The 25349-nt window shown below is 35.1% G+C and overlaps 1 protein-coding gene across 3 annotated transcripts in view; it reads left to right on the plus strand.

Annotated features, from left to right (window-relative positions):
- The first annotated feature begins 4609 nt into the window (after window positions 1-4609).
- LOC126367047 (GATA-binding factor C-like) overlaps window positions 4610-25349 on the plus strand; it is a 103502-nt gene continuing 82762 nt past the window's right edge. For 2 of the 3 annotated variants that reach the window (XM_050010432.1, XM_050010434.1), the window contains exons 1-2: window positions 4610-4895; window positions 19666-20078. In XM_050010432.1, coding sequence (XP_049866389.1) covers window positions 19829-20078 — 250 coding nt within the window. In that variant the 5' untranslated portion in view covers window positions 4610-4895; window positions 19666-19828. Of the gene's footprint in view, window positions 4896-17135; window positions 17249-19665; window positions 20079-25349 lie in introns of those variants that run through there. The other variant, XM_050010433.1, reaches the window with a different exon arrangement.

Raw genomic sequence — 25349 nt, forward strand, 5'->3', positions numbered from 1 at the left:
TCAACAGCAAAAAATGACAAAAATATCCAAGTAGACCGCAGAGATTACACGACAGCAAGGCCATCTGTGGATATTGAGACCGTCTCACACGAGATACCTTATCGGCCCATCTCGACTCAGATTTTGTGAAGAAAAAGCCAGAGAAAAGGCTCCTATTTATAGACGAAGACCCATAGACTACGAGCCCACATCGCATTAGCTCGGCGGCTGTCGAATGCCACGATGATTTGAATTTCCATTGTTTATGGTGGCAGACATGTGTCAAAGTTCGATTGGAATTTAAATTCGGCTCCTTTGTTATTCTTGTTTTTTTGTTGAGTTGTAAACACGGCACGGTGATGTTCCAATTTGGTTACCAGCTCCGCCGATGGAAGGTTGTATCTATGACTTCTCTCGTAGCTCGGATAATATTTTTGACGTCGGTATGCGATATGAATAATTACGAATCATGTTCCAAACGAGCCGGCTTACTTTTTGTGTTTGTGTTGTGTAGTTTCATGTTTATGAATTCCATGATATCTAAATGTCGCGAACATTTTCCTGCAGTGAGACATCAAAGGTGCAGAGCATCTGCTAAATTACCGAACTGGCGCAAGGAGAGGGCTCGGAGCCGGGCGCGGGGGCGCGCACAAAGCGACTACCATTTTGTTCCGACACTTTTCAAAATTGGAACGTGACGGTTGCAAGCGCTCCCAGAGACAATGACATGAAAAGGAAAAATGTAAACGGCCCTGTTCTAAATAGGAGTTTTGCGGGGACTAATATTTTATATCGCTCTTCACCCGCAAGCGACTATAGCAGTGTTCATATTTCGCTTTTTCGCAATAGGGTCGAGAGTGGCGTGAGTTACGGCGGTGAGTTATTGCCTTGTTGAATTCATTTCGGTTAATTTAAAAGTGAGTTCTTGAACCCTTTCAGAGGCATTGTATCTTTGTGAGCTTTGTACCGAGATGGTTTATCTGCGTCGCGGGGTACATAAGTGCTGTTTTTTCATTCCGTAATGCTTTTACATTTCAAAGGGGTTAAATGTTATTCAGGCTGGCTGTCCGCTTAGAAAATGTGTGGGTGTCGAGGGGGGAATGCTTTGGTTTCCTATTCTATTTTTGTGTATTTGTTTTCTACTGTCTCTGTACATCGCTATGTCTATACTACCTATTTATATTTTGAATATGCTCAAAGGTTTTGTTATGTTTGCCGGTATTAATGATTTGTTTATTTTCAATAACTTACTGTAAATGAGAATTATTACAAAATTAGGATAAATGTAAGAATACGAATAATTTGAAGATGCAGTTTGGTTAGTGCTTACTTAAAATTAATAATTATTTTTATTTTAGAACACCACAAATACACTGGTTTATAGTTACAGTATTTTTTCTTAAGATATTAATGAAAAATACTATCTATATTAGTACGGAGAGTATAACTATAGTAAGACTTAGGTATTCAGCAGATACCCTAAGTCCTAGGCGACGCGGAACCTGGCTAATTACAATCAGGACTAAGGCGGACATTTAAATAATTGTACATTTAAATTGTTGTACATTTGAATGAAACCTTATACGTCCAATAGTATAATGTATAGTAATTACTAAGAGAACTAATTTGGTTCGAGGCTTAGTAAATAACATAGCAAAGAAATTATAGGATACCTAAGGTTTTGATATTAGAATGTTTGTAGATTTACGCTGATATCGTGACGTATTTTATATTCAATCGAGAACTTGTTTTTGTCCACTATAAATACATAACCTTTGAAACTTTTCTGTGGTAGTACTAACTTGATCTAATAACCGTTTTGAAGATTAGTCTTAAAGTGCTGAAATAATTTATTTATTTGTACACAATAAAACAGATAAGTAAGTACATGGAACTTACAAAGAAAACAGACAGTACGGTCACGAGCGCGTCAGTTGCACGGTCGCTTGCCCACCATTTCTTTCTGGTGAGATCGTATTCAAATCAGTATAACGTTGGGAATTAAAAGTAACGTTTAAATTCTAATAAGGCCACTGTCTGTTTTGCTACTTTAGAATATGTTTAAATTTGTATTTTATAACACTCTATGCATGGTTGGGTAAGACGGAAAACTTAGAATGTATCATGGTGAGGTACGGTCACGAGCATTAATATACACTTTGGTACCATGTCACATTAACTTTTTTGACAAATTGAACTGTAAGTCTCACTAAATGTCAAATATGTAGTGCTACAGAGTCCTAAAGGGGGTACATTATATTTCTCATGACTGTACAGGTAAGCTTATTTCTAAACAAAGACATTTCTTCCAGCTGACCTACATATAATATTTTTTCCGTAGGTTTCGGTCATGTTTAAGTTCCATGTGATAGAAGTCGAGCCTATTGCCATTAACCGGCCACAAATATCAATGAATTTAGACTACGATGTAAGCTTTCTGATGTGTAAGCACTTTAATTAAGAGAATAAAGGAAATGGTATGAGAAAGTCTCTATTTGTTAACCTCTTTGTTTGCTGTTACAGACAGAGGCTAGTGTCCGAGAGCTAGTCATAGACTTTTTCTGTTATTGGCATGTGATGTTTTTGCAAATTGCCCAGGGTGCACCGAACGAACTATAAATAGTACTCTAATTACTCTAGAGGGTTTCTATCTAGGTGATAAAGTATTAAATTGTAAAGTTAGTCCTCTCTTTAGTTGCAGAATTCTCTTCAGGTATTTAATATTACAATATAAATTTTATTATTTTAACTTAACAGTTGCAGTAGGTACAAAAGTAGCAACTTAACAGTTGCAGTAGGTACAGAAAAGTGAAATGTATATACACTGACGTGTATTGTTGAGTAGTGACTGTTTCCTTAAATCTTTTATTTATGTTTTATTTATGTATATTTTATAATTTAACTGTCAGAACCTCAAAGTTCTGACATGCTCCCTTAATGGGCGTAATCGTCTATATAAAGCCCATCTTTAAAAGCATGTAAATACGATTTATTTTACAGACATAACATAACATAAGCTCGCGAGGTAAATTCATAGAGAGATGAACTGAGTACCTAGATACCCACGCCTCACTGAGATTTCTGTTAGACCGGCTGAAATTTCGACATAAAAACCTACATTCTAACCTTTTATCCTAACGCTGGTGTTATGTCATTAGCCATTAACGCGCAGCACTAGTGCAGATAGTGTTGCGACAGATTTATAGCAGGGTACTAGAATAAATCACTGGGGTTGGCTGTCTTACGGTCGTGTAGCGACATTGTGCCGAGTTTCAGAACGTTGCTGAAGAGAAAATGGAGGGAAAATGGCGCAAAAATTCGTTCGAAAACCGAATACCTAATGGGAATATCTTTCATTGCCTGCTTCTACGGGAAAATACAATACTACTATCTACTAATTTACTACTTACTGGTTTTTTTTAAGAGGCCTGTCTGTAATTCTGCAGATGAGTGTTGTAGGTAGAGCCATTAGTCATCATAATACAATTTGATTTTTATTTTTATATATTTGATTATTTTTTTCACGCATAGTATAGAAGTCCTAATGTAGAGTTCTGATGTAGTACAAAGTAGTATTTAATTTTGTGATTTATATATACTAAGCCCAAAATTCAAATCAGGGCTTAAGGTAGGTAACTCATAAAACTGGATAAATAAATCTATGCGTTATAAAATTAAAAACGCAGTAAAGTCAGTAAAACATTCTTCACATATTTTTTGAAAAGAACAAAATAGATTTAGTGGAACCGAAATTATAGATTACCGATAGTGGAATGCTTTGTAGGTATGTTTAACCAAGTTTGTATTGAATCTGAGACCATTTATATATTCCTATTTTTAATTAAAAAATATAAACGTACTTTGTTTAATTTTATTTTTTCGTACTGAAGAGCAGCCCATAATACTTAGACTTAATCCATCCTTTATCATAGAGTAGGTACCTAATTAACGTGAAACGATCATTGCACAATATCCGACGGCCTAGAAACTACCTAATTTGTTGTAGAAACAATATAATATAGTCTATGCTCTACTTACATTATATATAAATTAATAATATAAAGGTATACTAAAAATAATTATGGCTAAAATAAAAATACATACTTAATATAATTTATATATTTAGTCTAGTACCCATTGTTTTATCCATTTTAGAAAATAAATAGGTAGATGAGTAAAAAAAGACACTGATGTAAGTTTCAGTCTCTTCTACAATAGTTGTTAAGTCTATGTATGTTCAACATTAGTCATAAGAACAATTATCAGTTTAAGGCACAAATAATAAATCGCATCGTAACATTATTAATCCAGAATAGTAGAGCTAGAGTTTAATCGTAGGTGAGATGTAGAGAAGCAAGCATAGAGCGTCGCCGTCGGCAGAACCGCGCGCGCGACTAACGCACACCACCGCACGCGCCCGCCCAAAAAGAGAAAAAGAAAACCTGAAAAGAGAACACTCCCATCACAGGTCCGTCGCGGTCAGGCTCCGCCCTCACCCACCGCCTGTGCGGGGCAACAGCCAATCAGCGTCCGAGAATTTCCGAAGCCGCCGACGACGCCCGAGGGCACCCGAACGCGTGCGTTCACAACAAAAAGTCACACGACTGGTTTAGTATCGGGTTGCGTCCCATCGACGCCACATCACGTGCCGCGGGTAGCGCCGGTCGCCGCGCAAGCGCATACAACATGAACTGTTTTGTCAACTAAATCCGATCTAACCTAAACCTAATCTCATTAGCTTTACTACCATTATTAACTCCCAGTGACCTGTGATACGAGATTTTTCAAACTTACTATAAGAAAATGAACCCTCGAACGGAATGGAGCTCATGATTTCAGTGTGTTTATGTCCATCATCAGTGATTAGTGATAGTGATCGACATTTGAGTGATAAGCATCTGATAAGAACACTTGAGGTATTTAGTTGTTGACTAATAATTTATTTTAATTTCGCCATTATGAAGACAAAATTCAATAACAACTTTCATTTTCCAATATGAAACTTATTTTGAATATTGTTTTGACACAAAGTACTTGGGTATCTAATAATAGTTGAATATTTTAACTACACACAGGATTCGATTATAAGAAAAATAACAAAACACATTGAAAAGAGACACAAAGATCTCTCTAACTTTTTCAAAGTCTAGCAACTCTTTAACACTATTTTCTCATAAACTAATGGAAAAATGAAGTGAAAAAATGCAATAAATATGTAAGGTATTCTTTTATAAACAAATGTAATGTAAAATAAATGAATATTTTTGTATATTAAGCGACATATTTACGTTACAAGTACCGGCTCTACATCCGTCGGACTATGGCGCTCTACACATCAAACTGACGCTACACGTTTCATACTATTACATGTTCTAGCTACTAAAATTTACATCACTAAATATGACATTTAGATAAACTAAATATATAAATTACATCTGCTTTAAACTTGTTTATAAAATGCGTACACTTATATTTTTCTAAACATTTTTTTACTATTATTTATTTGTATTTACCAAGATACATTAAAAAATATATTATTTTCAAAATCATAAACAAATAAGAGTATATAAATAAACTATTTCGCTTACCTTCATTACTAATAAAAGTTAGACTAAACAGTGAAACTCTCATAGAAAAGACATCAACGAACTCTACAAAAAATATATTTACAAACATTCATTATTTCTCTTACGATGTTATTATTTTACATAGAGTTCTTTTTGTTATTAATCTTTAAAAAAAATCGGTACAAATTAATAAAACTATATGAATATATATAGGTACGAGGGGCTCAATTAATCCTAGCCAAATATATGGGCTTGATTAAAATGTATGTTATGTATCCGAAAAAGGCATTGCCACCTTGTAGGAATAATGTTATTTACATTAAAAAGCTGTGAATTGACACCGTGTAAAGTAGGTTAGTTTTTGTACACAAAAACTCGTTTTAATAGTTATGTTTGGACTTACATATTTACAAGAAGACAGTAATTCAAAAAGAAGTTGTATGTGTACAGTAGTGCAGTTGTATGTAGGTACATATATGCACTTATTTAGGTAACTACCTCTGCGTTGTATGTTTGATGTTGTATATTAATTAAGTAGGTATTATAGGGAAAGTGTGATGGGCAAGTGACCAGTCACTATTGGTCGCCAATACAAATTTGGCTACAAATTGTGTTCCGATGAGTTGTATCATTGCCTAACCCTTACGAATTGAAAACACATTATTTAGTGTATTTATTCTATTCATATAGCCATATATAGGTGTCTATAGTATAGAATAAAAATATCCGGAACCCAACAAACTGAAACCTTAAAAAAGTCGTTAAAAAATATTCCGAGAACTTCCAAAAACGCGATTCAATGTCAATGCCATTGCCGGCCGGCTTTTCTGATTGGTCGCCATGACAATTCGAAATTTGAATGCGGCTCGAAATGCGCAGACGCCGATTAGCTATCGATAAGCGTATTTGTGTGTGTCGCCTATGTGGTCGTTTCCGCCGGATTTGCGTATTTATGTACTTACTGTGTATGTACTTTAATACTGTGGTCCAAATTAAGAAAAAAAAGTATTTGGAAGGATGCTTGAAGAGATCTTGAGTTAACTTTACCTTTTATTACATTCCTACAAATGTTTTTGTTAATATTCAAGGGAGAAATAATTGTATTTATTTTTTATTTTATTGAGAACCTACTTAAGGATTACTAATTCTAGAAGAAAGGCCAACAGTAACATGTCTAAAACTAAAATCAAATATGTAAGCCAGGAATAAAATTCGGTAAATGTTGCACAGTAGGTAAATTCGATAAATAATATTCAAACGGTTATCAGCTTGTATTTTTTATCCTTGCCTCGATTGGATCCATACATATTTACATATATTATAATACATGACATCCTGTGAATGGCATATCTAAAGAATGAATATTAATATTAGTTTAATGCTAATATACCTTAATTAAAAAATATGCTGCAATACAATTTTAGCTTCCGGAATTTGTTATCCTTTCAATTCTATATTTTCTGTTTTTCTCTCTGTTTTTAAAGATTGTTCATTAGATATTGTATAAATGTTTTTATCGCTAAGTATAAGTACTTACTTGAAACACAAATATATTTCTACCTTACTATTTACGTAAACATTTATACAAGGTACTAAAATTTTATATACCCATAAAAGGTTTTGATAATATTTAACTTTTATAAAATACCTAGGTCAAGAATTGATGAGATGGTCTGTAAACCAATCTGTTATACAACATGCCTTAATGATACCAAGATTGTACCTAATTGCTCTCTTTTTTTCTTCTAGACAAATTTTGAGAGTGATCTTGGTTTACAAAAAACTTTGTCTTGCTAGTTGCTCTCTGAACACCTACTTCTGCATTTGCCTACCCCAAAAGGGGCAGAGGGTATTTTTGTATTGTGTGCATATAAATGATGGAACTTGTAATCTGAAAATGCCAGTATAATAATGATTGCTTAAAACAATTTAACTTATGAACATAATATTAAAATATGGCCTCAACTCTAAGGTGTGTTGAATCTATGAATTACATTATAACAATGGCTGGTTCAGAGCAGTGTTCCCATCGATAATGAATTTTTAAACGGTAGGTAAGTACCAATCAACAGTGGATTAAACGATTTTCAATAAAAAAACGAATAAATCAAGCCTCGATAAATTATTCAATCTGGTGTTCATTTTAAAAGGCATCGATCAAACTCTATCGGGTGCGTCGTGAAATAAACTAAAATAAAGTATGCTAGGGCTGCCCCTGTCTATGTTTGCCCGACTTGGATAAAAAAGGAGTATTTATATGCTATCGCTATGTATATCAGCTATATATTATTAAATTATTTTTCTTTTTCTCTGAACAAATATTTGGTTGTATTTATTTGTATTTTTAATAGGATTAGGATATAATTGCTGTTGTTATAGTACAGTACTAAATGGAATTGAAATATTAAAACTCCGCCTAAGCAATTTACACACTTACTACTAAGTCCCAAAAAAAAAAAAACTACATAATAACTCCACTTTTTATACATGTGACAACCCTGTAAGGGTTTACTCCTGTCAAAGATTAACTTGAAGTGGTTACAAAGATTGTTTGTTTCTTTGTTTTGTTACCCGAGTGTAGTTTTAGAAGGTTTTAATGTAATCCCTTTGTTTGTACACTTGGTATTAGCTTACAAAACTTTATTTTTCTTTTATTTGTATTAACGGCAATTTAAATCAATAATTCTAAGTGTGGTTGTCTATGAAAGATCTTCGTGGTTTAAAGAGAGTGGTTGAGTACTTGAGATGCATCTATACCTAAACCAATTTAGGAAATGCTGTTATTAAATAAATTCATTCGGGAATCGAACCTGGCTCCACTGATATCGTGGTAAGTTTGTGTATAGATATAACAGAGGTTGACCCAAACTCATGGTCAGTCATCCAGTATACCAGTCAGTATAATATATCGGTTCCAACAGATGACTGACTGTATATAAATCTCCTTTTTTGACATTCTTCTTCTATCGTGTGGGTTCTGAGGTGGATTACCAACCTCATCAATTAACCCAGGGTTACTATTACCATTGAGCCACCAAAGGCCCCTGACATGGCTCATGTAACGACTACCAACTTACATCAGTAAGTAGTAACAAAATGATTTTTGTGATGTGTCCCCATCGGGATTTGAACCCGAGACCTCCGGATCGTGAGCCCAACGCTCAAACCACTGGACCACGGAGGCCGTTGATGACATTATGTTCATTATTATACCTTATTAAGGAGCTATACATAAACGTATGCCTGTACTGGGGACTTCAATCTGGTAATCTTATTCCATCAGGTTAGTCCCACGAACTAACCCACTTTATATTGTACTGAGCCATAATATTTTCGTAATGGCAGAGTAAATTGAAATATACAGATAGGTATTATGATGAAGGTACAGTCGAGAAGATGACTGATTCAAATTCGAAAAGACTTTGAACATTTTCTAGCCCATTTTTTATGATTTTACAAATTATCATATTTTTTATTCCGAAATTGGTACATACCTAATGCAAACATTGGTTTTAATAAACTTTAAAATATTCTTCCCTCGTGTGGGTTGTGACGTTGTGAGATTAATGACCAAACTTATCAACCCTGGTGTCAGGATTACTATTGAGCCGCCAAAGGCCCCTGACATGACTCGTGTAACGACTTAAGTAAGTATTACTTAAGTAAATAGTTACCAGAACTGAGTGCTTAACATGGAGGGGGGGATCCTTTAAACATTATTTGTATACTACATAGTGTATTTTTTATCGTTATGGACACTAACATAGTTTTCATGGTGTAAATAAATAATACACATACACACATACATACACTCACGGTTGTTTCCTAGAGAGAGAGAGACTATGGAATTACATTTGCTTCGTACCTGACATACTTCTCTTGCTTCCTCCACATTCAATAGTCACTTCATACACGCACGCTGGTTCAGAGAATAAAGAATTAAAAGTAATATATTTATATTTTTTCAGATATAGCCATATTGTTATCATCTAAGTGTCTCTATGTAGTTGGCTGTACAATATTAACTGTTGGTGCCCAGTTTCTCACAGTTTACTAATAACAGTTCTTACTGGTAGGTAATAGAATTTAATGATACCTACGATGTGCTTGCTATCTGCTTGCATATACAGATAATTGTCTGTAAGCCGTTTTAGATGGTGCTGCCATTTGAGAAATTCATTAATAAAGTGTATAAATTGAAACTGAAATATAGGTATAATTTATTATCTCAGCCATCATATTTTTTAATCATGTTATGTACTTATCTATTATTGTTGGGCGCGTATCGCTGAAAAAGCAACAAAAACACAAATGCTATTTACCCGACTGTGGCGAAGCAAAAATAAGGGTTATGTGTTTAACCGCCATGTATGTACCTATATACGTTTGCTCCAACGTAACTTATAAACCACCTGTCACAATTTAACAAATGAGGTGCAACTAGAAGCGTATTGACTATACGGAGTGTCTCTCTCTCTATTTACCTAAGAGCTGCGCTCTTGTCGGTGGAGTAATCGCCATTCCTCTCTTCTTCCCGCCAAAACCTTCACCTCCCGATACGACACGACCTGCACCTTCTCTTTTATTTGTTTCATAAATGTTATCCTAGGTCTACCCCTTCCTCTCTTTCCTTAAATTTTTCCTTCTATAATGTTTGTTATAAATGAATCGTGTCGTATCAGGTGGCCAATCATATTTCCTCTCCGGTTCTCTATAGTCTTCAATATGGTTCTCTTTTCTTCAAATCTTTCCAGCAGTTTTTCATTTGACACCATTTCAGTCCAGCTTATACCCTCCATCCTTCGCCAACACCACATCTCAAACGCTTCCAACCTCTCTCTGTCTCTCTGTGTCATAGTCCACGTTTCACTTCCATAGAGTGCAAGTTGCACTCTATACGGTGTGACGTCACGCTAAATTCAATGTGGCGCCCTTTCAGAACAGTACATAATTTCTATGGCTGCCCTCTAGCAGGCTCTCTAAAAGGTATGGCACAAGAAAATAGGTATATTAATCTGAAATTCTTCCCACTAGTGATGTTTAGAAGAAGCCGTGGTGGTATACCAATCTGTCGTAAGAGTTTATTTACCATGGCATGCGAAGAAATGTATCTAATTTCTTTTTTCATATCTTTTTTAGAGCGTAATTTTTGCGTAGTCTGGTTTTACTTTCTAAACTTATATTTTTTTACTTTCTTTTATCTGACTTTGTATTTTTTTTTATATTATCTTAACTCCATCATTTATATATAACAAATACTCATTATTATATAAGATGCTTATATTTATTTTGCACTTACTATTCTAAAACAACCGACTATTATATTTTATGCCTGCTATGACATTTCAATCGTTCTTTAACAATGGAATATTAGAAATAACACATCTAACGTAAGTGCCCAAGTATAGTAAATGATTAACTCTTTCTATTAATGTCATAAGATCGTTCACATGTCTGTACCTACTAATATAAGGTAAAAAGTGGTAAATAAAATCTGATACTGATATGTTCTGCCTATTAGACTTCTAAAAGTCTTGTACTTGCAATGCGAAAAGTTGTGTGATTTTAGGCCTAACATAGTACTTACTAGGCTAAATTCACTTTGTGGTATCTTAGTGGCATGAAACTCATGAAAGATTAATTATTTTATTGAGCAATTATTCGAATATTTCATTAAACATTAAAAAAAAAACCAAAATTGCATTTATGATTATTCTATCTAGGTACATTTTAGGTATCTGTTGTAAATTGAATAAATAAAATTTTTTGCAGTCTTTATATAAAATGACAATGATCATAATTTTTCGATAAACAGAATGTCGACGACGCTGTTTTGTTTTTATTATTTTCATCCAATTTTATTAAATGAATAGCTTAATTAATTTACTCCGAAAGATTACCAAAACAATTCAATTTTGAACATCTTAAAGGCTCTCGTCAAACTGATAAGATTCGAGATTGTAGAGAGGTTTTTTGACCCTCCGCGGAGGTCCAGAGGAATCAATTATTTTAATTGGATGCCGTCTAATCTCGAGATAACCGGGGTGTAAGCTCACATGTTTTGTTAACGAGGCTAAACAACAATTTGTTTATCTTAAAAACTTGATAATAAGAACAAAGATCTTTAGGTTTTTTTTACTTTAGCAAGACCGACGTCTGTAGTGTTTTTATCCTTCTAAAAAGTATTTTTGTAAAAGACTTAAATATTATTATCTAAAAAATATTTTAATAACAGAACAAAATTTAAAACCCAGTAAAATGGTAAAAGACAAGATTTTTTCAATCGATTCGAAACAGTTGACGCAGTAACTCATGCACATTTTTCTTGTGCATGAGTTACTACGTCATTTCTGCTTCTAACAAACAAAATAAAAAATGGCTGAATAAGTATATAAAAAAAAATACAAGTTCACTGGCAATTGACCGCTTTTTATCAAAGCATCTCGGTTTTGGTGAGGTTCGCCCTTCTTGCCTCGAGCAATTCATGCATTCAGCCTACATATTTTTTGTAGCTTATTTACCAGTTATATTAAAACATGCGTTATTTGTACAAGGCTCATTATCCCTCCCACAATTATATTCAACTTACGTTCATTTATTCGTATAGTAAGCTTAATAAAGGTTATTATGTTGTAGAATATAGAATATGTAATACCTAATTTAGATATGCGTTTTTTTTTCAATCGTGTTAGTTTGTTACATAGTTAATTTTCATGTACTCTCTACATATGTAGCACAAAATTGAAAAAAAATATATGTAGAAAGTTTTAAGAAAAATAGTGAAGAAAGAAATTCGTCTTCTTATGTGAATGCTGAATATTCAATTCACTCAATCGATACACTTTTTCTTCTAATTTATTTCTTGAAAACTTAAACAATCTTGAAAATTCTTATTTTACCTTCCACCTACTACGTACTACGGGCTCGTTTAGATTTTGTAGAATTATAATGATAATCAACAAACAGAAAGTAACGGTGGGTTTAAGGCAAGCTTATCATTGTTGTGCGGCAATCTCCGATGATTTATGGTAACGTATCTGCTACTGCGCACCTATCACTGGATCGTGATCGAGGCCGATAGTATGACTGATATCGCCCGACTTCGCTTACTACTGTCGTGTGTACTTCTGTGTGTGTATGTTTAATTGATGACTTGCTTTTGGCCTACAATAAATACACAAATATGTTACTTATTAAATTCAAGTAAGCAGTGTTACCAGTCATATTAATAGTATTACTTTTTTGAAATGTATTAATACAATTTAATACATTTCTGAGGTAGGGTGGGATAATGCATTCGTCGGGATAGACAATAAGTCGGTTTTTCCTGATGATAATCAATATATAAATAATGATGAAAAACTAAGTTGTTTAGGCCTAATCCATCCATGCATGGTTTTATTTTATTCTTTGAAGATTACTAATAGCTATAAAAGAATATCACATGTACCTTCTTACTTACAGCAGACTTCCTATTAGGTATATTGTCATATTACATCAAAATATTGTGGCGATCATTTTCATAATAACCAACAATAATGGTGTACTTACCTACTACAGGTATAACCTTGCTCTGCAGTGAAATGCCATCGTTATCGTGCGCACACGCATCGATCACTCGTATCGTGGATCAAGTGGCTTGTTCGAGCAAAGCATATAAAGTTAATAATCGACGCTCGACTTAAGGATGCATTGTGAACGAGGCACAATGCAGCGAGTCATACTTGCATGTAAAAAAAATATGAAATAAATACTGCTCAAAGCTTACATGTCCACTTAACTATACGTACATAAAAGTAGGTAATTATAATGAAGTTGGGTTTGCACATGAAACTTATACGTAGGTGTATTTAGAGAAAAAAAAACGATGCAGGCAGTACAAGATGGACGACGCAAATGTCAAAATATATGTTCTGTACTATTTAATTTACATAAAGCAACGCGGCCTTCCTGTTGCTCTAAGGACTACTTATTGTTTTTAAAGATTTTCTTCTTTGATTCCAGTAAAACTATGTTTTATACGTAAGTTACACAAAATGAAACGAAACTCAAATGCGCTGAAAGTAACGCGAAAAAAGTTTATATAACTTTATCATATCAACAAATACAAGTCAAAGGTTGGTAAACACTTTCAAGTGACTGCAATATACATATTATCAAAAAGGTATAAGTATACTATAGTACTATACTGCGTATTTGACCTAATACATAGCGAGCAGTTTTTGTTTCAATATTATAGCTTTTTTCTTCTTAACGGGTTCGTGTTCCGCCGTTTTACAGCTTAATATACAATCGTGTAATTGATACAGGACATGCATAGGGCTAAGTACCTATTAAATTAGTACCTACTTACCTATTACTATTAAAAGTATCCAACTACATTAAAAGTTGGGTTTGATGTAGCAACATTGTATTAAACAAGTGAATAATAGTAATATATTGTAAGGTACTTACAACAGTTTTAATTAAATGTTGTGCAATTTTAACACGTTGACAGTCCCCATACCAAATGTTTTGACTGCCTTGTAAGTCCCGCATATTACTTCAACCTTTGCTAAGTTACCCGGGATCCAAGTGGAGCACTCGCCCTTAGTACGTACCTGGTTGTTTCTTAGTGACCCATGTATGGGTCACGGACGTATGGAGCCACTCCATCATGACCCGTATATGGGTCACTGGACTGTCAACGTGTTAATAATATATAATGAAAAAGCACAGTGGGTGGTCGATTTTATATACGTACGTTAGTGAAAAAATATTGCAAGTAAGTAGGTACCTATCAATAGAAACACATACATACATAAACTCACGCCTATTTCCCACCGGGGTAAGCAGAGACTATAGAATTCCATTTGCTTCGATCCTGACACACTTCTCTTGCTTCCTCCACATTCATCAATCGCTTCATACACGCACGCCGGTTCAGAGTAGATCGTATTGAACCTTTTCTAACATCTCCAATTTGGTCATCATAAGTCCTTCTCGGTCTTCCTCTGCCAGCCCTACCATTAACTTCGCTTTATATACCGCTTTTGCAATCCTATTATCCTTCATCCGCTCTACGTGTCCAAACCAACCTAACATTCCCTTCTCAATCAATAGAAACATTACTCTCCTTTTGTCTTTGTTGATCTCGCTTAAAAAGTAAAGGTGTCGTAGTGTGACGTCGAACTAGAGTACCGAATAGTTTTATTTCTTGTGGAATAAATAAGGAACTTTCCAAGCTACGTTCGCCAAAAACTATATAGATGGCGTAGTACAGTTTTAACGTGATTATGACCTATTTTCTCGGGTGCATAATTATTCCAAAATACAATGAAATAGAGGAGCTCGGTGGCGCAGCGGTAAATGCGCTCGGTCTGCGATTGTAAAAGTTAAGCAACTTTCGTAAAGGCCCGTAAAGGATGGGTCGTAAAGGATGGGTGACCACAAAAAAAATATTTCATCTCGAGGTCCTCCGTGCTTCGGAAGGCACGTTAAGCCGTTGGTCCCGGCTGCATTAGCAGTCGTTAATAACCATCAATCCGCACTGAGCCCGCTATCCATCCATAGGGAAGGCCCGTGGCACAGCAGTGGGGACGTTAATGGGCTGGTGATGATGACAATGATATAGCAGAAACATATATAAAAATAATTGTTGCTTGATATTTGGATCACATTATGTATAAAATTATATTGCTTCTCTTTATTTTGATCAGAATGACAGTGGGTGGAAGATGTAATTATGCCTGGGTGTAATAAAAAGGGTCATCATATATACCCAAATACAAAGATAAAAGATGTATTATCCATGAAATTAGAAGGTTAAACGAAGGATTTTTTTTACAGAGCCATCTATATTGTTTTTGAGAAGCGTAGCCTGGAAAGTCTCATTAACAAGACATTAGACATCATTTTACTCTATACTTACCTCAAGCTGTAGTTTTTAGGATTAACATTTTAAACGAGGAAGCCACCATTTGCAATTTTTAATTCCATTAAAATGTTTTTATAATGTAACTAAACAAATACACAATTTATTAAAATGATTGAAACGATCTCGATAGTAACATATTTTTCGTTTAACTATAAATAGGTTCGTACTATATACAGTATGATAATTGAGTCGCATTATTATACTATTCAAATAAAGACATTAATACGATTAAAATGGCAATCATAATTATGATGCATAAAATGCATTCAACACCTTACGTTTTTTTTAAAGTGCTGTTTTTACTTGGAGTTTAAAGCTTTAATAAATTGCCCGTGGTCTTACAGACAGTTTTTTTTTTAAATTAATAAACTAAGAATTTAAAGAATAAATTGTTTTTTTTTTTTGTAAAACGCAAAACGTCTTTAGAGTTACAATAACTAGTGTGTCTGTGTAGCCAGCTAAATAAGGGGATTTCCAGACTATGTTCCTCAAAAACATTATAGATGGCGCTGTCTACATTTGACGTGATAATTACATCATCATCATCATCATCAGCCCATTAACGTCCCCACTGCTGGGGCACGGGCCTTCCCTATGGATGGATAGGGAGAACGGGCCTTAAACCATCACGCGGGCCCAGTGCGGATTGATGGTTATTAAGGACTGCTAATGCAGCCGGGATCAACGGCTTAACGTGCCTTCCGAAGCACGGAGCTGGAATACATATGTTCTTATTACTCGGGTTCATAATTATTCACAAAAATCTATGTAATGGCAGAAACATGTCTAAAAATAATTATTGCTTGATATTTGGATCACATTATAATACATAGAATTATGTAGCTACCTATATTGCTTCTCTTTATTTTGATCAGAATAATAATGGGTAGAAGATGTAATTATGCATGGGTGTAATAAAAAGGGTCATCAGTAATAGTATCCAAAAACAAAGATAAAAGATGCATGTGTCGTTTATCCATCAAATTAGAAGGTTAAAACTAATATCTGTGAGTTAAACGAAGGAAGGTCGAGGAAAAAGGTCGCGGGAAGCCGCTGGATGCGGGCAGCGCAGGACCGATCGTCGTCTTGGGGGAGGCCTATGCCCAGCACTGGGCGTCGTACGGCTGATGATGATGAAACGAAGGAAAATCTTTGCAGCGCCTACCATATTGATTTTGAGAAACATAAAAAGTCCCTCATTGATATAATGGGTTATTTATATATCCATAAAATGGGTTATTTAATTTCATTTAAAAAAATACATACATAACATAAACAGCCTATATACGTCCCACTGCTGGGCACAGGCCTCCCCTCGATCAACCGGAGAAAAAAATAACTATTAACTTTTATCATATTACACATATTTGTCAATGCGGATATTTTGCAACCATCATCAATCACTAATTTAAAAGCCACGTAATAAAAGGTTTAAATATTTACTGACTGAAAAAAATAGGTAGATAACGAGAATGAATTAAAAATATTTTAATACAGGAAACGCCTTGCGTTTCAGTAGGTATCCATCGCTCATTACAGTCATTACTATACGGGCCCTTATCAACATTATCACATGATATTACGAGGAAATCACATCAAATAGACGTAATTTGCGATAAATGTCTGATTTTTATATATTTTCTTTATCTGTAAAATGATTTTCAGTGGATGGTTAGATAGCGGCGGTGCCAGTAGTGATTTTAGATCTGTGCACTCGTATTTAAGACCACTATACATATTGATACTTAGATATATTGCAGAGATTTCATCTTATCGCATACAACTGGTGAGAATGTTTGATCATACATAATGTTGTTGACCTTAATAATTATGTAGTTTGTATATGTTTTTATCTATACTCAATGTGGTTGGATTTTCGGGCGATTACGTAATTTAAATTAGGGAATTTTTGTTTTTTAGCATTTATTTGTCTTTGTAACGTGTAGGTACTTGTATTTTTATATTTCCCTATGTATTTTTTTTAAATAATCAATATTTTATGAAAAGTAATAAATATCGGATTCCTATTTGGAGCTCTACATTTTCTAGCAATTTTGACATAAATAACTTCTTAAATAAGAAAAATTACAGTTTTTTTTTAATAAACTATGTGTATAAATCCTTCTATGTTGAACTGGGAGTGAATAAAAAACATATACCACGTTCAGTTGCTTGACTTTACGGGCATGTCATATAATCCGACTGAGGAATTGTGTCCTTTCTAACGTGGTGCACAATTTTTATCGGCGATAGGCTGATTCTCCGCTCAACATAAGGTTCATCAAGTTGTCATGAAGTGGCTGCAAGTTATTTTTATTTTATTTTTATTTTTTTTTATTTATTTTATTTTGTTATCCTTGATTACTTATAGCTCTGTCAACTTCATTAAGGATTACGGGCGTCAGATTATGTATGTTTGTGTATGAATTAAGCCTTCATACCCTTCAAGGTTGTATAAAATATATAGAAAAATTTAACCTTTTAGAGAGTGCAGGTGAGTGTATATATGTATCTACCACTACACGTGAGGTGTTACATTTAGATAGTAAATTTTAAAGTTTATCTTGTACGTCAGGAGCTTGTTAACAAGCAGATTTGTCAATTGACGTAAATCATAATCTGTTGACGCACAGCCTTCATTGATTCAATACCATCCACGCTGCAGTTATTTTCCATGACCTAGACCTAGAGGCATACATAATTCTTCTTCAAATTCAAATTCTCTATGTCAAATATGTAAAACACCGCATTGTTGTAGTTTAAAATGGCGTCTCTCGATATGAATTTGAAAGACTAGCGTATGAATGAAATATAATTACCTATCTGCGTCACCGTTTGCATTCGTTTGTCAGTTTGTATCGAAATCGATTTTAATTATCATCATTTAAAATCGTCACTCTGAATTAGTTCACTGCTGGACACAGATAGCGATTTTAGAAGAAAGCTACGTCATTAAGTTGATTAGATTACCCGCTTTACGTAGTATTAATTTGAAATTAATCTGCAACAATCTTTAAATATGGAACATAGTGTTGTCAAACATTCAACAATTTACTTAAAAAATGAACTGAGATTCAATCGATAACAATAAAGTCGTTTTTTTTTGTAAATCACAACGCTATTATTTCAAGCAGCATTATTGGCTTAGGCGGTCACAATAGATTGTTATCAAAGCTTAACTTTTGACACATCGTATCGTAATGACAATTAATGAGCTGATAACAAAAAAAATGGCAGAAAATAAGGTTATTTTTCGATTGGTGATAACGATTCCTTATCTACTGTTGCCAAAAGATAGGCACAAAGAAACATTGCGATTGATAAATTAAAATAAAGACTTTTTATATATTATTAGTATATATCATAAAGGAATTCATTTCAGAAATAATTACCTACAAACAGCGAAAAATTTACTCTTCAAAACAGTGGCACTTTTTAACACTCTAATATTATGCAAATAATTAATTAAATATATTCGTTTAGGTACTACTTGAAATTTTTGGCTACTCGTCATCCGTGATCCAGTTTTTACAAAGCTAAAAGTTGTTAGATATATGTTAATGTTTTAACCGCTCTCTGAATAAATGGCGAACGAGTCATTTGCCTCACGTTTGTGTCTCGAGACGTAATTTATTATCTCCCGCGAATTCTTCACCCATGTTCCTCGTTCTTCTAGTTTAACAAATGGGCGATTACTATTCTTAAGATCTTTTATTGTAGGCACTTCGTCATTAAAATATTCTTCTATGTTTCTGACAACAAAACTTTTAAGATTGTGATTAGTAGCTAAACGACGCTATTACTGGTTGTATAAAAGTCGCGAGTGATATACAGGAGCCGTGCCTTTATCCGTCTATAGATCATGAAGCGACGGCTTTCATGATGCGCCGTGTTACGTGTCTACGACAGATACACCACTCAGATATCTTCAGCGAGTTTAGTGGCAATAAAAATCACGGTTCGGTTGGCTAACAGCGGTTAATGCGCGTTATCGCTTATCGCTGCGGTATCGAGTGTTGTTCGCTCGCTATCACTTAATCAAATTGGGAGCGTATCGATATCAGACGTCTTTCGATAACACCAATATTATCTTAATTGATTGTCTCTTTTTTGACAAAACGACGGATTTAATACCCTTTGATGTAGCGGTGTGCGATAATACCCAAAGTGATCCAATGAAAATGTATTTCACTTCGTTTTCAGATAAGGGCAGCATGAGCCGGCCAAGGCTGATCGCGGCCGCGTGAAGTCTTCACGAGGATGAGACTGAACTCGCTTCGATCGCAGCAATCGAGCGAATAAGAGACTGACTGTTGAAATGCGGATAGCAGAGTGGACTCTGAGTGCGTGTGTATAAAAGCGATGCATGGTGTGTGAGGCCGGAGCGAGCATGGACATGAGCGGAGAGGGCGGCGGCGCAGGCGGCGGCGGCGCGGGCGCGCTGCAGCAGCGCTGGTACGACAGCCGCGTCAACGGCAGCCCGGCCGCGGCCGACGCCGGCGCCGACAACAACGGCGACTTCTTCCACTCGCCGCTCGAGGGCGGCCACCACAGCCGCGCCCGCTACTACCACCAGCAGATGCACCCCTCCTACTCGGCCGCCGTCTCCTCGCACGGTAAGACCAACAACTTCTCATCTACCTCAACCATGAAATATGACTCCTCTACTCACATCCATTAATTCTCATTTTAGTACGGATACCGCGGAACTGGACGCCATAACAATTAAGCACGTTAAACGACCCTCTAATTCCGCGACCGAAGCTGTCAGTATTTAAGCAAATTGCTCCCACGGACGGTAGGCAGCCGTCCGTCGCGGCTTATCGCGCATCAGACGATATCTCTCCGAAACTCCACAATTAATTCACCGGACCCGACCAGTCAAAATCGCCATTCTGTAAGGTGACAGCTTAGGTAAACACGATCTAAAATGGGTCTCGGCCGTAAAAGAAAAAAATAATCCATACTTTTTTGTTTTTTTGAGGTTTAAATTTTATGGAGGCTATAAAGTTTTTCGTGGGGACAGGTGGCTCTTCTTTATATTTTAACTGCTCATTTGAGGCGCGAGCGTTCTAAGCACGCGGTCGTTAGGGGCTAGATTGGCATGCGGCGCGGTCGGGATCGCCAGAATTTATTTAGCGGTCGTCGGTAGTGATGTGACACTCGAGAAACTGTGTCACTTCTCGGAATCGGAACTGGGAATTGATTTCGTCGCGTTCACAGCAGTTATGTAGCGTAGTTTATGGGCGTCGAGGCCGGGGACCGGCTCGCCCGAGTTTTGGGCGGTTTGTAAGCGCGCCTTATCGTGTCGCCGTCGGCCGCGGCTTCTTGTCGCTGCGATTACATCTGAATCTGGTGAATTCATTTGGTCGACATACGGGGGCCCGATTAGGTACTTGCTTACATATGATATTACACATCGATTTCCAAAAGAAGATATGGGTGTTAATTAAAGTTACGTCGCGTTCCTTTTTACTTAAGGAACAGTAGTTAATTAATATAGATTCCTGTGTCGCGTTCGGGGTTTGTTGATGTTTAAATGTATGTTTTATGGTGCTGATATTAGCTCGTATAGTGTACTGAGACAGTGGAGTTGTAAAGCGCATTATGAAGCGTTCGCGAGGCACATATACTGTGCGCGATGACAACGCGCATCGTTTTCACTTTTGCCTTCGAGTTTACGAGCGACGTCGTCGGTTTTTGCTTCTGGCCACTGAATTTTTATATGAATTTTATACTGACAACTTGCCGCGTATTTGGTAGAATGCGGTCTCGTGCATTTAAAAGTAAATTTTACTTGTACTCATAACGTTTAATTGGACAGGTCGCCTTGGTTGTATGCCTAAGTTAATATGTCGTTTTCTCATCCCATAGTGTTTTCCTTTTCCATCATTCCAATGCTAGCCAGGCTATAGAGCTGTAGCGATGCATATATATTTTATAGCTACTCAAATTAGTTTTCCCAAATGGATAACCCATTTTGGATTTGGAATTTTGGATAGACAGAGTGTGTGTGTTTAATTAAAATATAAACCTTTGTGTTCTTATTAGTAAAAACTTACTTATTAGTAGAACACTATTAATACTAACAACACATAAATAAAAAACAAAAACAAAATTACATTAAAGCTATACTAACATTAATACATCAATGCATTAAAGACAACTTTTATATTTAGGTTCATATTTTATTTACTTTTGAATTTTGTTGCATGGTGACGGGTGTTGTAATTCGATAGGGTCTGCGTTTGATGCACTATAATTTATACCAACAACGCGATTGATGACGAAGGGAAAATTTATTTCACTCTCCAAATCTGTTTTATTGTTATTTTTATTTCCACTAAAAGTGTAGATGTCTACTGAAACTCTATCCTTTAGTTGGGTTTTATTTAAGGAAACTACGTCTAATAGTCGAGTTGAAAACATCATTTTATTGTTTATACGGTGTTACCCACTCATGTTTTTTATAGTTTAATTTATATTATGGAATCATACAATTTTCCAGTTCTGAAAGTTTGTATAATTTAATTTTCTGTATGCTACTCACCTACTTCATATATTTACATGTGAAGTCATGTCGTCATATTTCTTTTGTTAAATAATGTGTCGTAAGCAAAAGCTATCTAGCTTCTATGAGGTGCTTTGTTTACAGTAGTAGTAGTAGTAAAAATGTACAATTACTGAACCGAATTACACTGAGAGAAGTCGAAATTACGATACCTTGCCACAGACTGATGTAGTTCAATAAAACACACATCAATTTTTACTTTAAATTCCGATATCATCTTGTAGTACGTCCATATACCTTAAACAAACAAAAAAAAAAAAACGAAAAATTATTACTTATCTTGGAATTTTAGATTTACACAAAAATTATTAACTTTAAATAATTGCATTTTAGTCCATTAACATTTGCATTTGCGTATGAATTACGTATTGTATATTTATACAATAAATAATTCAATATTAACAGATAAGAATAGAAATTGTTTATTATAAAATTACGCCACACACAAAAAGAAGACAATAACACCATTCCAATGTGTATCATTAGACAAAAGAGTAGTACTCGATTTTCAATCGTTATTACAACAATAAAAGTCGAATAGCCAATAAAGAGAAAACAGATGAACCTAAAGTGTATCGCGAGGTAAGCTGGATTCGAACCCATTATTCAAGAGTATCCAACCATCGGTGATTTCACACCTATTGAACAATCGCCACCTCGGCCGACCATGCGCTTCCACCTATGAAATTACACCTTGGAACAATGCGACAAAGTTCACATTGCAATGATATGTGACTCAAGTTTGGGGGTGGTTATTGTCTTTAATTGTATGTAGGAAAATGAGTAGAAAGTAAGAGACAATACTATGGATAATGAATGGGGATTTGGTTGTTTATGGTACGAGTTATTGTATGAATTTAGGATGGTAAATGAATGGGACGAAAGGAAGTTTTAAAAAGATAAGGTGGCCTATGATTGGATTGTCGTCGGAATTTAAGAGCAGTTGTATTTACGAAAATAAAAGGAGGCAAGATTTGGTCATAGCTCAGCGCAAGTTTATGCTCTCACGAACAAAACGCTGATTTTTAGCTACAACACGTTGTAGATGAGGTGGTCACAAAATTTCTATGAAATCCATCATGGTATCGAACATAGTGACTCCTTGACAAGTGGCAATTACAATTTGTATGACTGATTGTCAAATAATGACATACGTCGTAAGTATTACAAGGGCACTTTTTGATGTGTACTTAATGAAATGACTGACCTAGCTTAACTAGAATAGGCTGGTTTCCAACTAGTCAAATCAGTTACTTTTTACTAAACGTCAAAACACGAAATTACTATCGTGACGTCATAGAAAAACGTGATAAAATGTCGTAATTACTATTACGTTTTTCTTGATTAAAATTCATAAATCAGTTCAATAGAAAAAAGAAAACGTTTTTCGGTACGTTTGTTTAATTTATTTAGGGTAAGCTATGTAAGAAGTGGTAGAGTTCGAAGGAGGAATTTGCTTGACTCTATATGAGGTAAAACTTATAAAGAGTAAAAAATGGCAGGCTTTGTTATTAGCGGCTAAGTTTACCTCACCCTGCTTCGGTTTTAATTTAGTCGTCAATTGTATGGCGTCAGACGTCACACACACAGATGCCCGTGTACGATAACGTCAATGTGTAGTGTCTGTGTAAAACGAGGTGTTTTGTATGAAGTATCCGGGGAGTGGCAAAACTCGCATTAAAACTGTCAGGATCGCCCACAAACGGAGGTCTAATAACTTTGCCTGTGATTTAGTTCATTTTATTGTCACAAGATGGCGGTGTAATGAGAATTTTTCCAATTACCCTCGGCGAGGTAAAACAGTATGATCGTCGGGTAACTAACAATTAACTCGGGTAAGTGAGAGCAATAAGAGTATGAAATGACTCGCTATTTTTCTCTTGTGGGTAAAGGCTTTTCGTGGTGGATTCTCTCGCATTTTAAACTGTGTTTTTTAATTACTTATGACAATTGCATTTTGAATGCTTGTGTGTGTATGAGTAATAAGAAATATACAGCAAGTAGAGTTTTTCCACCGGTATTGCAGTTATAGTTGATGTCATAAATATCGTGTATAGGTTTAAAAGATTACGAAATATTTTATTGCATTCAAATATTCATATTCATATGTAATGATCAAATGGGTTTCTATGCAAAAATAAGTACGTACATGTACCTAATTTTTTTATTTTTTTACTTGCAATACAGGTACCTACTTTTAACAGGCAAAGGCGCCAAGTCTAAAGATAACAATTTTTTTTATCTACGGAAAAAAATATTAAACAACTAGTATCATGGTAGGGTAATCAATAAAATCGACAAAGAGTATAAAAAAACAGAGCTAAGTCTAGTTTTAAATTGTTAGTCCTGTAAAGTATGCGTGTACGCACACATACGCACCTCCGTGCGTGTGCGTGCGGGGCGGAGATTGGCGCAATTAGCGCGGGGGGCGGGGCCGCCGGCGTCTGCGCATCGCCCGCGACGTCCTCCCGCTCCGAAATCATTTTACCATAAACCGTCATGCGTACACGGCTCCACACTCACAACACTATTCTATTCTATTGCCATAGTTATATCGGTAAATTTGCCTTATTAAAAATGCCTTATAACGAAAACCATATATGCGCCTTTTTGAAAAATCACATTCGGATGTGAGTTTGTTCAACAAAACCTCGGTTTCTTTCAATTAATTCCAATCCGAGTAAAATTGACACCACACACAACGTTGTTTTGTTAACTAAAATCATATTCTAATGTCATTTTTCAAAAAAGGCGCTTTCGTAGTTTTCTTTATAAGGCGACGATATGTTATTCAAAATTAGAAGCCTCCTCTTAAAATGATACCTTAAAAAGTATCTAATATTCCATTTAGTTTTCTTATAAGTATTGTATTTTGGTATAAGTATGTTGAAATGATATCGCTACGTTTTAATTCATAATTCATTTATTTGCAATAAAAATGGTTCATTTTGTAGTTGGTTAGCATTGAACATTAAGGTACTTAAGTAAGTATATTAATTATACATTTATTTTTCATTTTTTGTTCTCCCTAAATATCTATCAATAGGGAAGGCCCGTGCCCCAGCAGTGGGGACGTTAATGGGCTGGTTATGATAATTTACTTTTTTGTTTTTAGGTTTATTGTCTGCAGACAATGTTTTGGACTAAACGTAACCAATTCGGTCTTTCTTCTTATCCTCTGTTACTAAATCAATCTTCAATAGAGATTATCTTACCAAATGAAATGAAACTCTAAACTTGAAAATAAGTAATAACCATCATTATTTATTACTTAAATTGCACTAACTAAAGACAGAATAAAAAAATAATTGAACAG

The sequence above is a fragment of the Pectinophora gossypiella genome, chromosome 5, assembly GCF_024362695.1.
Source record: "Pectinophora gossypiella chromosome 5, ilPecGoss1.1, whole genome shotgun sequence".
Taxonomy (NCBI): Eukaryota; Metazoa; Arthropoda; class Insecta; order Lepidoptera; family Gelechiidae; genus Pectinophora; species Pectinophora gossypiella.